Genomic DNA, 18,122 nt, shown 5'->3' with positions numbered 1-18,122 from the left:
CTGGGCCACTGCCTGGTCCTTCTGAAGATAAATTCGCTTTGGCACCCTGCAGCTTGGTCCAGCTTTGCCCCAACAGCATACCAATAAATTGTTTGGATGATAGGGGCAGCTATGGGACTTGGTGTGCCTCTTGCTACAGTAAAACCAGATATTTTCCAAACGGTTCATGCCAACTGGGAAGAAAGGGAGAAGTACAGCATCCCCGCTAATCTGCTGACTTATTCTTTTCAGCATGCCACTTTCAGAGATATTAGTATAAACACAGCCAGCCAGTTCCCAGCTTCCAGCTGCAGGTTGTAGTCCTCGAGAGCAGAGACCTGATTTTCTATGCTTTTCCTTGCCAGGCAGTGAAGTGCAGGATTCCTCACATCCTAAGGACTCTCTTTGAATTCCTAGCTTATTGAAACCACAACCTTCCACTGAAGCTCCATTTACAACCAGTGACCTGTAGCCAAATGCCTACAAAAAGGAAGAGGAGTGACCTGCAGCTAAATGAGTGAAAGGGGATTGGGTGTGTCTCGTAGCTGAATGTATTCCTTGCAGAACTTACTTAAGCCTGCAGTGGGGAAAGTGTCATGATTTTGCATGGGGTACTGACAACGCAAGTGGAGAACTGAATTGGTAATATTAGTGTGACATGCAGACGAAGGTTAGCAAAGAGGCACAGCAACTTGAGCGCGTTGTGGTCCGTTTTTTGTAAAGGTTGAATTCTTAAGATCCAGTTTAAGTCCAGTGATTGTGATCCGAAAGGATCGGGTTGTGGTTTGAGAAGTGATAGTCGAGATACGAAAGGTCCATGTCGTGAGGGGTTTGATCCAGAAGGCTGTGGAACAAGGTTCTAAATCCAAAAGGTCTTTATCCAAACAGCCAGAGGCTTGATCCAAATGTTGTGATCCAAAGAGCGAGGGTCTTAATCTGAAAAGCAAGGAGTGATGAAGCGTGAGGAAGGGGGGTGTGGTCTCAAAGAGATTCTGCAGTTTGTTGTGGTCAGAGCTCATGTTTTTATATTGTTTTTAAATGTGGCACAGGTGTGTGTAATGAGCTTACGTGTGGTCAGAGGTGGTCTTCCAGGCTATTGCCCCTGGAGGTCATGACAGAAAGGTATGTTCTGTAAGTGATGCCTACAGTTTGGGGAGCTCTTGTAGTATGATAGTATAACAGGGTACAACGTGTCTTATCGTCAAATATCTACAACACGTAGAGAAGCAGCCTTTACCTGACTCTCCAGAGCAGAGAGGTTTCTCTGGTTTAATATTAATGGGTAAATGATGCCTGGAAAAGAAGCCATTCCTCCTTCAGGCACATCCCTTGAAAGTAATTTTTTGTGTTACTTGATGGTTCTTTTGGCTGGTCAGCTTTGTCCTTAGCCTCTGGTCCTAGCAAAAGCATACCATGCTCTATTTTAGGACCAACACTGGGGGTGGTGCTACAGATTCTCATGAACATCCAGCTATTTAAAAATCAGTGAAGTTGAGCTATGTTCAAGAGTATCACATTCTGTTTATTTATGCAGTGCCAAGGCCAGCTGCAGCAGCATCAAGATGACTGTGTGGAGCAACCACTCCTCCACCCAATCAAATTCCTGCACTCTGTCAGGCTGGTTGTATTCATACTCATCCTAAGGGCATCTTCCGAAGTTCACTGTGGAAACATCTCATCTGAACTTTGTATGTCAACCATTAGACCTATGCCTTTAGACATCTGAGTCTGGATCAAAGAGTATACCTTTTAAAAAGTGCTGGATGTACCCTTCTCGAGTGAGTACCTTGGAGATGGCACCAAGCCTTTCCCTCTTGTGTACTGTGCCAGTCATAGTAAAGCCACCAGGCATATACTGTACATACATTATGTACTAGCCACAGAAACACTCTTATATTGCTTCTTAGACTTTGCTTCCTATTGGAAAAGCAGCCACAGGATAGGTCTGCAATTTTGGCTTTCACAGTACACAAGTTTTTGGAGGTACTTAATCTGTCCTGGTATTCCAGTCCTAATTGCTCCTGCTGGGGACCTCCTTTAAGGCCTTTGAAATTTTGTGCTTTTTACAATAGAAATTCTCTTCTTTGATTTATGAACTTTGTTACAGGCTATCTGGTCTTTCCTTGCCAGGTTTCCTTTCAAAATAACTACTGCAGTTGATGCTAACTGTAAAGTAAACACTTTTGACTTGGCTGAAGAATGTTTGTTTTTATGCTTAAAGCCATACTGGAGAAGGAAATCATCAGCAACCTTGTCCTCTGCTGAGCACTTGCTCCATATTGCTGAAGGTTACATCATCTTCCTTGTGCTCAGGTAAAAGGGGGTTGTTGATGTTTCCCAGAAGGCATATGAACATCCATATCTAGTGTAATTTACAGCACTTCTTTTGTTCTGCTTCATCTATACAGTCTGTTAGTATTTTGAGTTTTAAACACCTGCTTATGATTGCTAATTGATATGCTTGAATTTCAGTCATGTTGCTAACCCAGTGCTGTTTTTTGCTCTTATTTTTGATTCATGTCTAGTTTAAGAACTCAGATAAGTGACACATCATCATAGGGTTCTCCTGGATCAGTGAAGTTCAACACTTGCCCGTGATGCAAGCTGTTCATTGGTGGCATTTATAGCAGACTAACAGTGCAGACCTCTGCCTTGGATGACACAACTGATGTCAGTTGTATTTTAAGTGAGCCACTGAGGCTCTGGTGTTTCAAATGCAATTGGGAAATAAGAACTAGTACCCTGCTGCTATGATAAGCACTGGGCAAGCCTAGAAGTGCATACAAGGTCGTCGTCATGAGAGCTCGAACCCAGACCAGGTCTGCGAGTCCACCGGGCCTCTAATCCCCCTTTCCTGACAGGAAGGAAGCTTGCTGTCTGAGGGAGGCGGCTGTGAAATGGGGCATCAGCCACGATGACGTTCCTGTCTGGGGTCGGCGTGGGGTAATGTCTCGCATGCAGATACATTTGGCCGTCCAGTGCGGTGAGTCTGCCAACTGCAGGCCTCTATGCGGTCAGTACAGGCCACGAGGGGCCTCACGGCATAACACAGTCTGTGGCAGGGCCCAGTAAAAAAAAAATGGAGCCTGTGGAGTTACACTGCTTTGGAGAGGCGGCTGCTAAATGAATAATGTAAATGTTTCACTTTTCTTTCATTGCTCTGATGGTTTCTGTCCATAGAGTCTTAGTAACAAACTGGGACATGAATGCAGTAAGTCTTTAGGATTACTGAGGTTGGGCTGCATAGATTGATACATCAATCTTTTCTATGTAATTTAAGCAGTCACCACACTTTGGACCCACTGGGGAATGTTTTAAACCTTTTCGTGTTACCTTTGTTCAATACTTGACAGGATTTAGCGTTCTAGTCCCAATCTTCCCTGATTACAAGTTTGTCCATGAAGTCCAGTCAAGAAAAATTTTCTCTGAATGGTAACAGACATGTTTGATGTGTTACTCATGAGCTATTTGAGAGCAAGTCAATGAGAGTTCCATAATGTCATCTCCAGAGGTTAAGTACAATGCCACATTCTCCCCTGCACCGACTCAGGAGAATGTGTTGCAAAATCTTTGGCACTCCTTTCTCTTTTAGTAGTGTGGTTGTTTAGGGGAAGAGAGTCGGGGTGGGGAGCGGCACTGTCTGGGGCCACTGGCACACTGAGGCGCCGGTGTGGGGGAAAACACACCGCAGCCTGTTGGCCCTCAAGGGCAATGTACACTGAGGAAGATTAGCTTACACTCAGTCCCGTCTGTGTGGATACCCGGGTACCGATATCACGTTTCTGCAGTTGGCGTAGTGAACTTGCTGTGAAGTCAGTTGCTCTATGGCAGTCATTTGCTCCGTATCACTCTTGACCGGTGCATCTCTGCTCTGGGGCCGTTACCACTGTGTTGCCATGTCCATATATAAAAGGATGAGTGGCCACCTGTTTACTTTGCTGGTTTACCAGAAACAGCCTTGTGTAACGGTCCTTCAAATGGTCTCTTACCAGTGAGTGCTCTTTTTGATACCAGACTAATGTGGGAGACAATTCCATCAAGACATTGTTGAATTGCTAGGAATACTGTAGAAAATACAAAATAGCTTCTGATGGTCAGATAAACTAGACAGATAGCCAGCCCGCTGAAACAGAGGCTGATAATCTGTGATTCTTCGCCTTCCTCACTCCAGTATATTCCACACAGGCTCTTTTTGGAAAAGAAGCTAATCTTCTCAACAGCATGCTTAGCACACGCATAACTTAAAATGACACCTTAATGTAATGTGACCTTAATAGTGAACTAATATGTATTTGTTTTAAAAAAAAAAAAAAAAAATTGTTTCAACTTTTGAGAAAGTATACAGTCAACACAACAAATTAAATTTTGGACAAAGTTGCAAAAGATAGATATAGTTCCATCAACCCTTCTGGTGTTGTATTAGCAGAAAACTCCTTGGGTTGAAGAGTTTGTATCTGTTGTCTTACAGACACCCAGTAGCTGACCTTGTGAAAAGGCCAGCAGGTAAAGAAGGGGAAAAAAAAAGAGTTGTTGGACTGCTTGACCAGCTGGTCTCCCTTGTCCAGAACTCAGCTGGCAACCTATACAAGTCTACTGTCGCCATTTCTACTGGTCTCATTTAATCTGTGTGTTTGGAGAGACTTTTAGAGCATTAGCGCTTTACCTTAATAATGAATAAAACACCCCATGCCCCACATCTGCCTATTGGATCCATTGTTGCAATGTTGCAAAAAACATTCCCCAGCATCTGGACCTTCTGACAGTTACCTGTCCTCCTCCTGTCTCTTAACTGTGATTTTCCTACAGATGGATCAAAAAGAGAGTGTCTATTTTAGTGTCACATTGGCATTCTTGTCTAGTGTCACATTGTCATTTACAACCTCTTTCTAGTGACATCTTCTGTTGGGTAGCTAGCCACTCAGAGGGTGTGAAGGCAGAAATGGGAAACTGCCTATTCCATATATCCAGTTTGTTCAGTACTTCCCAAACTCTTCTTGATGTTTTTTTCATACTTTTAGTGTTTTCTCAGTTGTTTTCCTCTCACTTCAGCTGTACAGGGGATTGGCAATCTCTTCATAAAATTTCAGTTTTCTTAACATGAAACCAAACATTTTCATTGATCTTTTTAACCTCTCCCTTTCAATAATACTTTTTTTAGTATGTACAAGACACTCTGCCTCAACCTCAGAATGCTTCGATTGTACAACCCCAATTCCTAAAAAATTGGAACAATATGGAAAATGCCAATAAAAAGAAAAAGGACTTAGAAATCACTTTGTAAATTTACTTTGGCTTATATTCAAACACAGACAGTATAAAGACAAGGTATTTAAGGTTTTACTGAATCAGCTGCATTGTTTTTTGAAGATACGTTTATTCTGACATTGATGCCTGCAACATGTTCCAAAAAAGTTGAGACAGGGTAGTCTAGAACTAATAACGATGTGACCAGTTAAAATAACATGGTGATGTGAAACAGGTGATGTTAAACAGATGTGGTAATCGTGATACAGTATATAAGGAGCCTCCAAAAAAGGCCTAGTCCTTCAAGAGCAAGGATGGGTTGAGGCTTGCCAACTTGCCAACAGATATTTCAGCAAATAATCCAGCACTTTGAGAACAACTTTCCTCAAAGACAAACCGGTAGGATTTTGGGCATTTCACCCTCTACAGTGCACAATATAATGAAAAGATTCAAGGAATCCGGTCAAATTTCAGTGCGTAAAGGGCAAGGCCAAGAACCACTTCTGAATGTACATGATTTCCAATCTCTCAGATGCCACTGTCTGAAAAACTGTCATGGGTCTGTAATGGATATCGTGACACGGGAGTTCCTTGGTAAACCTTTGTCAGTCACCACCGTTTGCCGCTGCATCCACAGATGCAAGTTAAGGCTTTACTATGCAAAGCAGAAGCCATACATCGACACTGTTGAGAAGCATCACCAACTTCTGTCGGCTTGGTCTCATCTGAGATGGGCGGTAGCACAGTGGAATCCTGTTTTGTGGTCCGACGAGTCAACATTTCAAATAGTTTTTGAAAAAAACAGCCGTCGTGTTCTCCGGATCAAAGAGGAGAAGGACCATCCAAGCTGTTAATGGCATCGGGTCCAAAAGCCAGTTTTTGTCATGTTATGGGGTGTATCAGTGCCCCTGGCATGGGTAACTTTCACTTCTGTGAGGGCATTATCAGTGCGGATAGATACATGCAAATTTTGGAGCAACATCTGCTGCCACCCAGATGCCCCCTCTTCCAGGGATGACACCAAACTACATTCTGCAGAGATTATAAATGCATGGCTGCGTAAGCAGAGATTGCGGGTACTAGTCTGGCCTGCCTGCAGTCCTAACCTGTGTCCTATTATGAATGTGTGGCGCATTATGAAGCACAAAATACTGCAACGAAGGCCCTGTACAACTGCACAGCTGAAAACCTGCACATTGAATGAATGGGGGAAAATTCCACTGTCTTCAGTGCCCAAACGCTTAATAGGTGTTATTAAAAGACATGGTTTTGTTACACAGTGGTAAACACTTGACTCTCCCAAGTTATTGGAACATGTTGCAGGCATAAATTTCAGATTAATCGTATATCTTCAAAAAACAATGCATCTGATTAGGTAAAACATGAAATACCTCGTCTTTATATTGTTTTTGTTTGAATACAACTCAAAGCACATGTATAAATAACTCCATTAGCATTTTCCATACTGTCCCAACATTTTTGGAAATGGGGTTGTATGTCCATCTTGTTGTTGTCATTTCAGGCAGTGAGAAATCACGATTGTCCGTTTTCCAGAGCAGGGAGATCAAATTCATCCTAATGTTGTCTACAGGAGTACTATTTTCACCTCTGGTGGATATAAATTGAATTGATTTTGGGGTGCCTTGTGACAGACTGGCGTCCCGTCCAGGGCATGTCCCTGTGTTGCCGCAACCCTGCTCGGGACAAGGGGTTGTTGACAATGGTTGTTGTCACCAATGATTTTGTTCATTTTAGGTCTCTCTCTTCCTGGAACTGGACTAATTTATAAATGTAAATATATATGAATAAATTTACATTTATTCATTTAGCAGATGCTTTTCTTTAAAGCAGCATACATCTCACAGAAAAATACAGTGAGTGCATTACATCAGCAGAAAGGGTTGGATGCAGACGTGATTCAAAGCACAGATAATTTGTTACATTCCACCATATGAACCAATGTACATCACAGGCGTGGCCACCTAAAGGTTTATCGATTACTCAACAAGTTCTAATCACAAAATTGTAACATTTACATCACATGAGTAGCTGCATTAAAGTGTATCTGTTATTCAACAGTTATGATCACAAAGTTATTGAGGATAAACATTTATACATTAACATGCACTTAAGAGATCATGGAAGAAGTGAGTCTGATTCAACAGTTCTATTAAGGCCCTACACTGCTTCAGCTCCTGGTCTTTGGTAGAAACACTGTAACTGTAACTGATTAGAGTTAGTTTTTAATCTCCTACTTGAAACAGAGCAGTCGCCATTTGTCCTTCTGCCAAACAGCTGTTTACTGGACCCAATGGGATTTGCTACAAGTTTCCTGCTTTCTGGCCTACTCTTTTCTACTTCTCCTATACCACTCTGTCCTCCGTAAAGGCATGTCGCTGCCATTCAATGCACCTGAACTCCGCCAGTGCCACCACTCTTTCTTCATTGTGTGCTACCTTAAACTGATGCCATAATTTCCTCAGTTCCTGCCTTACAGCCTGGGGCCCCCATGTCTGGTTTTTTTTGGTGTCCCTTCTTGGCTGCTTTTTCTTCTGTACCAAACCTCTCTACTGTTCAGCTAACAGCAGTGGTTGTAATAGTATGAAGCCTTCTGTCAACGTCATCTTTTTCGGTTGCCTCCAGACTAATGCCAGCAGAAGCAGAGCTTCAGTTCATCAAGTAACTGGGAAACATGCATATTCAGAAACAAAAGTGCAGTATTTTTTGTATATAATTTAAACAAAACAACCATGTGTCCTCTTATGAACATGTTTGCCATCATGTAGCCATGGAGGAAATACAGTTACAGGGAATAGAACACCATTGTATGCAGTTGGGTAAAAGGCACACAGTGAAGTATGGGTATGGCACTCTGGTTTACTGGCTGAACAAAGTCTTTGTCACCTAACCTGATCCGATGATAGACTGATGGATGTGTCTTCTGTAAAATCTTCTTTCCTTTTTCACTTGTTTGTGGGATTCAGGGGCACTTCAGAAGGACTCTTGGACTGCAAAGAATATTTCGGACCCCCACACCACTCAAAGAGAGCCCCTTATCTGCAGAATATCTGCCAAATTGCCCATTTCCTTGCCAAAAAAGGACCACTTGACTATAGGTGATCCAGACACCATTTCAAAAGACTGCTTGTCTTGAAAAAGGACCACAGAGATGAGGTAACCGCCTCCTCCAAAGAATCAGTTGAATCCAGGAGATAAGCCAGACTGATCCACCACCACCCCAAAAAATGGACTGCTGGACTCTAAGGATAACCTAAATGTTTCTCGAAAAGATGGATACATTATAGGAGATGAGAGAACTCACCCAAAGGGCTAGTGAAATACAGGGGATGAGATAAACCTCCTGAAAGAACTGCTTGACTTCAGGAGTTGAGACAAAACCACCCACATAGGGGCTTGAGGTGGAGCTAAATCAGTGGCCCAGCTGAAATGGTGACGCTTGAGTAGTTTTGATTCAGTTCACTGCTATGCCATGTAGTGCTTTGTTTTTTTCTTGCAAGGTTAAAAAATGATGGGGAATGTTCAATCGGTTTCTTGATGTTTTTCTAGGATGGAGAGCAGCAAGCTAAAGAGGTACCTTGTGAGGGTGGGTGGACTCAAATTGACGTGGGTGGCATGGGGGGTCGTTAGCAAACCCACTGTGCTGTGAAAAAGCCCAGAAGATGAATTACATCCTGCTTATCGTTGTGGACTTGGGGGCTAATTAGAGCGGCGAGTCTGAGCAGGACTTGTGGAGATGCAGTCAAAGGAAAGGGACTTGGTGGTGGCAGTGAAGGTCAGGCGCACAGCTGGTGCAGTTTGCTGGAGGGAGGGAGGGCTGAAGGGGGCTCTCTTAATGGCCTGTTTTCCTGGGAAAGTGTGGAGGGTTTGGGCACTCTGAAGCGGTGGGGGAGGGGGTTCTCTATCACCATGCGTGTGTGTGTGTGTGTGTGTGTGTGTGTGTGTGTGTATATTATACACACTGGAACATAACTTTAAGTAGCATTAGTCGTACCTGTCTGAGTTAAGTTACTGTCCATTGCTGCTATAGATTTAGATATTCTGAAGTGTTATTTTTTTTGTTGGGGGAACATAAGTTACAGGTCCTATAGAAGTGTGTCAAATTGTTTACATTCTTCTGTAAATTGTAAAGGATATCAAACTGATTCCCCCCCTCCCCGGTGTTGATATTGTTTATAAATATGTGTTTTATGGAAAGGCATTCAAACCCTCCAAGACTAAGCCTTTTTTTTTTTTTTTTTTTTTTTTTTTTTAACTGAAAGCATATTTTATTTCTTTGCCTTTTGAAGCACTGTATTTGTAAAATAGAAATAGCTCAAAATTCAATAGCTGTATATTGTCACATGCCACCTTTAAGCCTGTTACATTGTGGAGGTGGGGTTGTTTTGACTTTGACCACGTAGAGTGCTTGAACAAACTATCCCCACCTCCATCCTGCTTTGGAACATTTCTGTAATCTTTTTATCTTTGGATATGGTTCTGATCATAATTAAATGTTGAAATTAGTTGCTTCTAGATTCTTTCTCTGAATCCTCTACGTTGAGCCATCGGTTTAATATGTAACATATTCATCAGCAGGCAAGGGCCAGGCATGACCAGTAGGGCTCTCCAAGTGTGAAGAACCTCTCCACAGGCCTGCGGCATTACATGATATGGGGACCCTGCTCCTGGGTCCTGTTGATCTGTTGCCCAGCTGAGGGGAATGTACCATAATTCCCTCCACATGAATCATGTGATGACCTGCTACTATGAAAACTGAAAATTGGCTCTCTTACCACTGAGCCTCACACAATGACTGCTCAGTATTTTGTTTCTAGGAAGAAAAAATTTTTTTATACCATATATTTCATTTATGATTCAGTTTTATTAGAGCATAAATAGAAATAATACGTGTTGGATTTACCGAAGGATTATGTTTTAGTATTTTAACACCTTTCATGAGTGTTTCTCAAATCTCAGTTCCTCAGTCCTTTTTTGACTTTTTTCTTTTTCCAGTCTGTATGTGAGTTACTTATAAATGTAAGTTGAGTTAACAGTAAAATCAAACTCTTGTTGTTATATGCCGCAGAGGTGTGAAGTGTCAGATTTTCTCCTTCCTTCCCAACAGAGTCCAACCACCTCTCTCCAGGACCTTCCATCAGACCCAGCACTTTGTCATCAAGCCCAAGTACTACCACCCACCCGTCCAATCAGGGGACCGTGCTATCCCCTTGACTGGGGGCCACAGCAATGTCAATGGTCAGTACCCATCCTTCTCATGGCTCACAGTGTGCTGTGGGAGTTCAGATGATGATCCTAGAGAGTTGCTTTGTACATGGCTGTATTTATGGTTAATGGTTTAATTTTGTGGTCTGTTTCTTTTGGACATCTGCTTCAGTTTTATGTTTGGTAATCACTAATTGGTCAGAGTGAGATCTGTCTCAACAGATCACCCGGCTGCTGACAGAGCCCTTAGAAATCAGTGAACTGTTAACATGTTTGAATTTAGTTTTTCATTAAAGTGTCGGTGTCCCCCTGGGTCAAGGCTGGCCTGTTCAGAGCCGTGTTCAGAAAGTTCTGCTCCAATTATGCCTACTGGCAGACTTCATCTGAAACCAAGACCCATTATTGTTTCTGTCTGGTGCACCGATGCATTTTGCAATGCATTCTGTTGTCTCACTTTAAAGCTCTGCTTCATGATTAGTTAGTGTTAAAGTGGGCAGCCTTGCTTATCTCTTTCTTGAATTTCTTTCATTAAGATCCCCAGTATCCTACAGTGTCCTGCTTACCTGTTGCAAAAAACTGATGAGCTCACAACCTCAGCCTTATGCTCCCCCGGGGCCCTGTTTGACATTTGCCAGGGTGACGCTGGGGTTTACCTTGGTGTCTGATGTGGTATTTACGCTGTGGATCACTGTTGTTTCAGAGGAGAGTAGTTGTTTGGCCAAGAGTGTGCGTGCCTGAGCGGTACTGAGTGAGAGGGAGATTGCAGGGAGACAGAATATCAAAGCAGGGAAGGATTTCCGGTGTGGACATTTGTCTCAGCTGAGGCCCTCCTTCCTTTGTTCACAACTGGACTTAAGACCCTTCAGTGGCACTCCCCAGTTCTCACAAGTGTCGGCACATCACTCGCTTGTGGCATGAAGATACAAACCTTTCTGTCATTGTAGAGTGGAAGAAACATGGCGGGCGAGAGAATCATTTTTTGCTCTTAGGGCCTCGTTTGAGAACACAAGCAGGGTCTTCCTCTGAGAGAGAAGCCCCTTGCAGAAGTTCAGTATGTCGCAATTGAGGTCAGCAACTGTATTTTATAATGACAGCCCTGACAGTAATGGAGTAAAGACTTAAATAGTGCCTGCTGCACTCCGCTGTCCAAAAAGAATTATTAGCCTCATTTTCACTGGGCAATTTCAGATAAAGGCATGGCGCGAGATAAAATGAAATGATAGTGCATGTGGTAAACTGTGTCATTGAGCCAGAGCACTCTTCAATTGCAGAACAATGGTGCTACAGAAATGTTTGAATAGAGAAGGTCAACCACAGTGGTTACGGACATAGTTATGGGAGTAGACAAAGCTGTGTTTAAATGTGAGCCTCCCTCAAAAGCATTGCTATTGTGAAAAATCTTCCTGCTTGCTCTAGAAAGGAAAAATAAAGCCAGGATCTTAGTGAATGTTGTCAGATTAAATACTTATCTCATCATTTGTCCCACAGGGTTGTGCAGTATTAATTGCTCATAAATGTATGTATCCCAAGAGGAACAAGTGTTAAGAACTGTTACGTATGTTCTGTAAAGTCAGTTGACTCAGTCAGTTAGGCTGACTTCACAAGTGTGCAGATGATGATAATAAGATGATATCATTCATTCACATACTTATTTGTTATTATATGTGACATTTTAGCCCATGTGTTTCCAGATAGCCTGTCGTGCTGGTTAAAAATGCACACAACAAGATTGGTTTATTCTAGCCTTTCTATAAATGGACGTTTCTGTAGACACAACATTGCCCACAGACTGTCTCCAAGATTGGACACTCTGCATCACAGATGCAGTGGGGATGTCCCTGGGGGAAAAGGAGCTCCAGCTGCAGGGCCTTTACTTTGCCTTCTTTGGTGGTTTTGTGATAGAGCCCTGGGAACTTGTATAGGCCCTGACAACATCATTACAGCAACCTTTGTCCAAACTGAATCTGGAGTAGTATCGGTGTAGCTCCAGTCAGCGCACCTGGAGCCTGTTTGGTGCTATCTGGGAAGTCGCCTCCCTCAGCAGTACCTGCTCCCTCTCATGGAGGTGCTTGTTACCTCCAGCTTTGTTGCTGACACTAGAGTTTGAGGTGTCTTGTGGGTTGTTTTCTGAAACTCCTGTGTTTAGATCCCGGCATAAGTTACAACTGCCCATAGTTCCCAGTGTGAACAGTGCGAGCTGTGATGGATGATCTGGAGAACAGAGTAGTCATAAGTGAGTTTGGGTGAAGATCAATGGATGGCTTGACATAAGGAAGCCAACCCAGTAGCAAGGTAAGTAGAAACGAGAGGTGATGCTGAAAAGGACTGTTCTGAAGGTGGCTATTCATGAAGCAATATATGAAAAGTTCTACTGTTACCTCAAAGAACTATGGGTAAAGAATGTGGCACATTTCAAGAGTTTGGTGACAGGATTTCTGACCGACTGACAGGATTTTCATAAATTGGGTCTGAATATTCTCTGGAGACCTGTAGCTGAGCATAGCTTGAGCCCTTTATGATGCTTAGAGGTGTGGGCCAGTTTTTTCCCCCAAGAGGGATCACAGCTGTCTTTGTTTTACTCACTCACCCACTCACTTTCATTAACCACTTGTCCAAGTCGGGGGGTGGTGGTCTGGAGCCTATCATAGAAACACAGGGTACGAGGCAAGTGAGGATATACCCTGGACAGGATGCCTGTCCATGAAATGTGATTTTGTTTAAACTACGTTTAATTTCTTCTGCTGATGTAAAGCACTCATTGTGTTTTTCTCTGAGATGTACATCGCTTTGGAGAAAAGTGTCTACTGAATGGATAAATGTAAATTTGGTTTGGGGAAACCCATACACTTCTTTTTTTTAAATGAAAGAAAGTGTCAGTTAGGGTCCAGCTCCCAGGAGGATCTTAATTTGTCAGGCATCCGAGTGCAACGGTGAAAAAGTCTGCCGGAAATTTTGGAAACCCCTCAAAGATGCAGTTACGCTGTCATATCTTCTTCTATATGGATGGATGAACCAAAGCAAGGAGGCATCGTGCGCTGTACAGCCGCTTAAGATCCTGATAGAGTACTCAACACTCATTACCGATATAGGTCTTTACTTTTCTGGCTTTTTTTTTCACTGTACTATTGTTGAAAGTACTTTGTGATCCAGTACTTTTGTATTTTTGAGATTTTGTTCAAAATGTATCTGAAGGCAGTGTAACCCAGCTTCCTTAATTTATTTCTTTAAAAAGTCACATCTTTTCAGTAATTACTTAGAAGCGAAACTGTTTGATCTTTAATAATTCTTTCCTTGATATTGTTTAAATTCTTGCCAGTTTAACTGTTTCACTGTTTGTTGTTTGCCACAGCTGGTTTGGTCTCCTCAAGAAACCCCATTCTGAGTCTTGCATACTCCTGGTTTAATGAGCGGTTGGCAGAGATTCTTGCTCTTTCTCTGCCATCTGGTCCAAACAGCTGACGGCCATAACCTGCAACTTGGGAAAGTGTCTCTTGGGATAGGGTTGGTCAGCCAGGATGGTGGGGTACAAGAGGCTCTGAAAAACTGTGGAAAGCGAGTAAGTGAGAGGGGGAAAAAAAGAGTGAAGGAAAAAAGTGAAAGAGAACTATGATGGGGGAGAGGAGGGGAGTGTGGGCGAGAGAAGAGAAGCTGTCTGCAGCTGCTTGCGTCACCGGAGGCAAAAACAGACAAGGGAAGGGAAGGAGTTGGAGCACGCTGGTGTGGTGTGGGCTGCAGGCATCCTGGGGCAGATGTTAGAAGAATGGCACTCTGGAGCCCATGCGACAGCTCGGTCTGGGCTGAAAGGAGGGAGGGCAGGCGTGAGGGAGGAGGCAGTGGGGATCTTCAGGCTATGCGGACATGAGTGACTTCATCTCGGCAGGGTGTATCGAAGAGACTGTCTCAAGGAGAGTGGAGATGCCAGGCTGTGGTGGGGGAGTTTGTGAGGCCTAGGGGTGGAGCGGCGAAGGGGGGGGTCTCCACGACACACGTCAGCCAGGTGGCAGGGAGGGGTGGGAGGCCAGTTCAGCTGCTTTGCCCACTCTTTGTGTGTCTGAGAATAAAGCGGTGCATTGTGAGCAGCTAATACGCACTTCGAGTAACTTGACTTTTCGACGAGGAACTGGAGCACATCCCAGAGTTTTGTTTGCTGAGAATTTTTTTCCTCTCCCTATTTCCCTGCTCTTGTTTCAGAGACGCCACAGGATTTAGGAACAGGGAGAAGAAGGCGGGGAGAGAGAGAGTGAGAGAGGGAGGAGGTGAAAAGAGAGAGAAAGAGAGGCAGAAAAGGAGTGTTGGTGAAGAGGAGGGAGAGACAGCCTTCTTTTTTCACTCTTCTCCTGAGGTTTTTCTGGAAAGGGGCGGTGCCGATGGAGACTAAACTAACGTCTGTCTTCCTTCTCTCCTGCACGTTCTGGTTGGCAGGAGGCAACCACACGGGACGCATCCGCGTGGTTTTCACCCCCAGCATCTGCAAAATGACCTGCAGTGGGGGTAAATGCCAGAACAGCTGTGAGATGGGCAACACCACTACGATCATCAGCGAGAACGGTCACGCCACCGATACCCTCACCGCCTCCAACTTCCGAGTGGGTATGTGCGGACGTCATGCTGTTCCCAGGAACCCAGAGCATCATGGGACATGGGTCCATATTTCTGCCTAAGGATGTAGCTCATAGTTTTATCATGTGAAGTAGACTGTTGGCGTAACATTTAACCGTTGTGTCTACCTGTTTAAGTTTCTTGATATTTTAAGAAAGACAGTAATACAGGACAAAATTCATTCATTATATGTTCACTTCAGATGTTTCTCCTGCCTAACCTGCTGTTTCACGCCACCTATTATTTTGAACTTCCACATTAATTTCAGCCTTAGGTGGCCATAGAAAATAACACGTGTTCACCAGACAGGTATAAATTTCAGTTGTTTTACTGATACTGCCTTGTGTTATTTCAGCACTTTTTATGAACTGATATTACTATGTATTTTATAGCATGTTATGCAGGGCTTGTTTGCTTTATTTCATTTAAAGGCAAGGTGGTCCTAAGTTTCCAATCAAATGCAATGCTTGCACATCTCTTTGATGGGCTTCCTCTGAGTGTGTTGTTATGCAGACCCTAACCTGTTCCAGGTAGCCTTATATGACACTGAGTACTTTTTCTTCTTGAGCTGACACAGTTTTGCGGACGGAGAAAAACATGGCACATTCCGCCCCAGCAAAGTACTATGGTCCATGCTGTCACCCATGTACAGCTTGTGTGTGTCTGTGTGCCTTAATGGGGGGATTGCTGAGGGATGGGGCGGAGCTGGGGGTGTGCTTGGGAAACATGTTCAGGCCTTTCCCTTGATTTAACCCAGGCTTCTCCACTGTTCACCTTAACATTTGCAGAATGGACACGATTTGTTTTTGAGCTATGTGGTTACATGTCAAAGCAGTGTTTACTAAGGGAGTTATGATTCATTTCTTTCTGCTGTGTTGACAGTAATTCCCAGTAAATCCTCTCTCTCCCAAAGGTATTTTTCCCTAAAAGGAATTGTTGTTTTATCATCTCACCTTGGAAGGATTTTAATTTGTCCTTTATGAACCTTTTTTAGGATTACAGTCATGGGGGGAAAAAAAAATACTGAGCAACAAAACTATCCATCTCCTAACTGATACACACAGGCTGATAATGTTGCGAAATGTGTTTTGAGTATTGTCATTTTTAAAAAAAATGTATTTATCTCCTGTCATTACTCAGGGTAGCTTACAAATTATGTGTTGGAACAAGTAACAAGGAAGTTATAAGAGCTCAGTGTATGAAGAACAGTTGCAGTTTGGATAATGCATAAAAAATCCATACATTCGTATAAATCTGAAACTTCCCACTGATTTAATGTAAACATAATAAAACGGTAATACTTGGATTTAGTGTATCTCCTTGTTAACTTCTTAAGTAAGAATTACTATTCGAGGTAGCCATCTGTACTGTTTAAATGGTTTTGGTGGGCTTACCTAGAGTGAGAATTGTTTTAATCTGGAATGAGCCTTCATTTTTTTGTGAAATAAATTAAATCTGTTTTGCCCTAAGTTCACCTCGTGGTTTAGGGGAAATTATACATTTCCCTCTCAGAGAGAACACAAAGCGAGGTACGTGTGTCTTGTCACTTTGTTCGGGGTGTCTCCAAATCCTGCTTGTACACCGCTGTTTTAAGAGGGAGCTTCCAGGTTCACATGGGTTTCCTCAGGGTGCTCCGGTTTTCTCACGCCATCCGAAGACATGTGTTTCAGGTGAACACAAGGCTCTAAATTGCCTATAGTTTGTGTGTGTGGTTGAGTGAGAGAGAGTGTTGTTCTGGTGTATAGACAAGTGACTGATTACAGTGTGGCATTGCAGTTCACCTTGGATGAAAAGGTCTCAGCTAAATACTGTACTGTGTTCATTGTAAGTCACTTTGGAAAGAAGCAACTGCTAAATGACTAAATGTAAATATTTCTTTGTATCATTTTAAATGCCACCGTTTGTAGGGATATAGTGAGTTTATCGATTTGCTGCATGCAGATTGCTCTATAAGTGGTTGTGGTTTGAGTTTAGTTGGAAATTCTTAGGACTGAGTTCCTTTTCCAAAGTACTTCTGACTTGCCATCGGTTGCTTCTGTTTTACAAATTTGTCTCAACCTTTTTGTTTTTGAGTCCAGCTGCACCTGCCTCTTGCATATAGTGGGGCTATTGTACCTCTCATCTGTCTGGATTGTGCTACTGCTCCTTTAATTGCCTAAAGACGCAAGTTACTGGCAGGCAGAAAGCACAGAATACCTGTAGACACACGCAAGGTGCGTGAATCCAGAACGCTACTGGGAGGCTGACAGCAGGAGTGCATAGTGCATGGGTTCAGGGGACTGGATTTGTGATGTGAGACTCTCGTTATTTACTGTCTCTCTTATCCTGGAGACCTATCCTCCTATCCAGGGAGGAGCTGTAAATTATGTGTTTGTTTATTGTCTTCAAGGGATGACTTATGACGTTGAGGTTACCAAGTTGCTTAACAATGCAGTTTGAGAAAGATATCCTTACCAGTAGTATGCAACTGGTAAATTAAAAGGCATCAATAATTTTTGTGTCTTTTTTTTTTTTTTTTTTTTTTTTTTTAACAGTTGAAGGCACAATTACTTCCACTGTCTTACCGTGTCAAGTGTTTTTCTTTTAATTCCAGGAGGAAATGGGTGGATAGGAAATGTGGTAGGGGGAAGCAAGCAGGATTAGTGGGTAGGTTTAATCTTTCACCACAATTTTTTGCAATTAAAGTGCGATTTATACGCAGAAAATATGATACGAATAATTTGATGCTGGAAAGCAGGCCCAGTTGTGGTATTTTTCATCTCGGACTCCAGTAACAAAATAGAATAATGGGGCAAATTCCAACATGCACTTGATTTACAAGCTGCAGCTCCGTTTTTTCAGAAATTCCTCCAGCCGATATCCTGCAGAGTCAGCGGTCCGGCAGGAGCACCGGCGGTTTGGGCCCCTGCTCTGCTCTCCATTGCTGCCGGAGATGCCCCCCTCTCTTCCTGAAGCCCCTGTTGGGTGTGCTATGTCTGGGTTGGTGGCTTCTGCGCCTTGTGCTTTGTGTCAGCTTTGGTTTGCCGTACCACCCCGGTCAATACACCGAGAGCAGTTTCCTTAACACCCCTTTTTGT

The 18,122-nt window shown here is 43.1% G+C and overlaps 1 protein-coding gene across 5 annotated transcripts in view; it reads left to right on the top strand.

Annotated features, from left to right (window-relative positions):
- The window catches only part of ltbp1 (latent transforming growth factor beta binding protein 1), a 90,642-nt gene that overhangs the window by 15,951 nt on the left and 56,569 nt on the right, over positions 1-18,122 (top strand). For all 5 annotated transcript variants that reach the window (XM_018725028.2, XM_018725031.2, XM_018725029.2 and 2 more), the window contains exons 4-5: positions 10,349-10,479; positions 14,869-15,036. In XM_018725028.2, the coding sequence (XP_018580544.2) occupies positions 10,349-10,479; positions 14,869-15,036 (299 nt within the window). The remainder of the gene's footprint in view (positions 1-10,348; positions 10,480-14,868; positions 15,037-18,122) is intronic.

The sequence above is a fragment of the Scleropages formosus genome, chromosome 8, assembly GCF_900964775.1.
Source record: "Scleropages formosus chromosome 8, fSclFor1.1, whole genome shotgun sequence".
In the NCBI taxonomy this organism is placed as follows: domain Eukaryota; kingdom Metazoa; phylum Chordata; class Actinopteri; order Osteoglossiformes; family Osteoglossidae; genus Scleropages; species Scleropages formosus.
This window is presented reverse-complemented; position numbering and strand designations above follow the sequence as displayed.